Raw genomic sequence first — 3,400 nt, forward strand, 5'->3', positions numbered from 1 at the left:
GTAAGAACAAAAGATTTTGGGCAGGGGGAGGGGGAGGTACATTTAACTTACTCATTTTAACGCAGTCTGTTATTGGATCGGTTGAATTGTTCTTAATTTCTTTTGACAGGTGTCCTGTTCGCCTCGCTATCAGCTGGACAAGGTAAGTAGGAACTAAGAGTTCATCCACAATTGTAAATAAAATTACATTACCGGTGTTGGTAGTTTGGACAAAAGAACCCCCCCCAAAAAAAAACAACCAACAACAACAACCAACAACAAAAAAACCCACCAAAAAAAACCAAAAACAAAACCCCACCCCAAAAAACCCCCAAACAACCCAACAACAACAAACCAACAAACCAACCAACCAACCAACCAACCAACTAACAAACAAACCAAGCAGAAACAATGCTAGAATATGAAAAGGAAAGTCATAGCAGTAACAACAGAGTCAGTAGCCACACATCACTCCATCCATTCTGTTCCTGATAAATACATCGAGCAAAGTCTAAGCTTCTCTCTCCCACCAAGCCTGTTACAATCCATGTTGAAAAAAAATCCTAAAGAAAAAAAAAAGAAACTAGGCCGAGGTTAAGACCAAAAACAGAAATACAAAAATAAAAAGCAAAAAAACCCAACAACAACAACAACAAACATAAATAAAAACACTTTAGCAAATGAAGGGAACGGAAAATGTATGCTAGTTAATTGATTGATTGATTGATAGTTTGATTGACTGCAATTCGGTTAATTTTTTAAAGAACTATCTATTCATTTATCATTTTATTTCTCCTATATCTCTGTAATTCTTGTTTTCACCAATCCGTTTGTAGACACAACTGCTGTAAAGGCCCCTCCTAAGCCTACGGCCCCGCCTGCAGTCACCACTGATGCTCCAACAGCACCGCCAGCTTCCCCCTCCGTGGCAGCACCAGTGACAACTCGTACGTGAAAGTTGGTGTCTTTGTACAGTAGGCCTCATCTTCTACCCCCTTCCTTCTCCTTCAATTTTTAAATAGATTAATTAATTATTAATTAATTAATCAATTAACTACTTAATTAATTGATCGATTAATTTGCTTGTTTGTTTTGTTTGTTTATTTGTTTATTTGTTTATTTGTTTATTTGTTTATTTGTTTATTTATTTATTTATTTATTTATATTTTTGTTGTATCTACGTATGTATTTACGTATTAATGTATTAAATGTATTAATGGATTTCTTTCTTTCTTTCTTTCTGTTTTTCTTCATGTATTCATTTATTTATTTATTTACTTGTTTGTTTGTTTGTTTGTTTGTTTATTTATTTATTCTTTGAAGTAACGTACCAAAACGAACAAATCAGCACTACCAGGGCCAGCATCAGTAGCACTACCCGACACCCGCACCGTCAAAGATGCCCCGTTAACATCACCATAGTTGTCATCTTTGTCGCCACCACTACCACCACCATCTCGCTACCACAATCCTCATCATCACCACCACCACCACCACCACCACCACCACCATCCTGTTACCACAATCCTCATCATCACCACCACCACCACCACCATCACCACCATCCCGCTACCACAATCCTCATCATCACCACCACCATCATCCCGCTACCACAATCCTCATCATCACCACCACCACCATCTCGCTACCACGATCCTCATCTTCACCACCACCACCATCTCGATACCACAATCCTCATCATCATCATCACCACCACCACCACCACCACCACCACCATCCCGCTACCACAATCCTCATCCTCACCACCACCACCATCCCGCTACCACAATCGTCCTCACCACCACCACAACCACCACCACCACCACTACCCCGCTACCACAATCCTCATCATCACCATCACCACCACCACCACCATCCCGCAACCACAATCCTCATCATCACCACCACCACCACCACCATCCCGCTACCACAATCCTCATCACCACCACCACCATCCCTCTACCACAATCCTCATCATCACCACCACCACCACAATCATCACCACCACCACCACCACTGCACCTACAACATTCAGAACCACCACCAATATTATCACCAACACCACTACCACCACCACCACCACCACCACTGTTAACGCCACAGGGAACCGAATCTACAATGCTAAAAATCCAAAGTCTTAGTAAAAATTGTGTATATTTTTTCTATTTGAGATACCCCCCCCCCCTTAAAAAAAGATTGTTTAAAAATGCACACACACAAACACACACACACACGTGTGTGTGTGTGTGTGTGTGTGTGTGTGATAGTGAGGTTGGGGTGTGTTTTTTTTGGGGGGGGGGGATAAATATGCTTTTCGAATAAATCAAATGCCTAACGATTTTTTTTGGTTTCTCTACAGCTGCTCCAGCTGGTAAGTGTATATTATTATATAAAGAGTCAACCTCACGAAACGTTATTAGATTTATTTCTAAATTAATCTTTTTATATCGCAATGCTACAAAAGATAAACCTTACTTTCCAGGCAAGTCATATTGAATGCTAACCAGTTACCAATGAACTACTTGGCTTAAGGGAATCATTTCGCTTACAATAAAGTAGTTCCAGATCTGAGTAGGGTCAGCTCGTAAGGTGTTTGTGAAAACAAAAACAAAAAAAGAGTACTTTTGAGCAATGTGTGAACCGAACTCAAGTTTTGGAATAAATGCATTTAATGTTTACCTGTTGTTGTCATTACCATATCACACACTAACTTGCTTTTTTACTATTATGCATATTATAGTATACTTCTAGCTCAGATCCTGCCTAAAAACGTTAGGGGTTTATGGAGACCCATGGCATCCACAGAGTGGATTCTTGCGGGATAATGTTTGACAGGCACAATTGTAGGTTAATGACATCTTCCATTTTGAATAGGGATTCTTTTTTTGACTACCTATTCTATTTGGTAATTATATGTCGTTTGTACTATGTCTGTACTATATGTGCACGGCCTTTAATTTAAAAACAGCAAGAACCTATAGAAGACGTAAAGATATGCCTCACACGAAAGAAGCATGGTTAGGGGCCTCGAAGATCACAGGGGGTCAAAGGAGTAAACATTGCCCATTGCACAATCGTTCTGAAAGTACACTGTACTCTCGTGCAAAAATTCGAGACATGTAGACGGCTTCCAAAATAAGAGCTACACCAAAAGAGAGCCACTAACCAGCAGTTTAAGCTGGATAACTATAGAAAGTTTAAGACCCTCACATTTCTGTAATCTTTTTTTTAAAAATCACACTCTGATGAATAATAGATAATGGACTCGTGCCCTATGGGCATCGTCAACATACTTGCTGAGCTCTCTTTCTCACTCATCTGTGGCGGACCCCCCTCATCCCAACCCACCCCCAACCCCCCTGAGCACTATAAAATCAAAGCAAAATCAAATATTATCTAGAAATAACCATTAACCCACAGA

At 40.1% G+C, this 3,400-nt stretch overlaps 1 protein-coding gene across 1 annotated transcript in view; it reads left to right on the forward strand.

The window, feature by feature from the left end:
* LOC101852162 overlaps window positions 1-3,400 on the forward strand; it is a gene marked incomplete in the record, with an annotated part of 20,773 nt that overhangs the window by 1,492 nt on the left and 15,881 nt on the right. The window contains 2 exon segments of the mRNA XM_013080099.2: window positions 110-142; window positions 816-926. Coding sequence (XP_012935553.1) covers window positions 110-142; window positions 816-926 — 144 coding nt within the window.

This window comes from Aplysia californica, unplaced genomic scaffold (genome assembly GCF_000002075.1).
Source record: "Aplysia californica isolate F4 #8 unplaced genomic scaffold, AplCal3.0 scaffold00075, whole genome shotgun sequence".
In the NCBI taxonomy this organism is placed as follows: Eukaryota; Metazoa; Mollusca; class Gastropoda; order Aplysiida; family Aplysiidae; genus Aplysia; species Aplysia californica.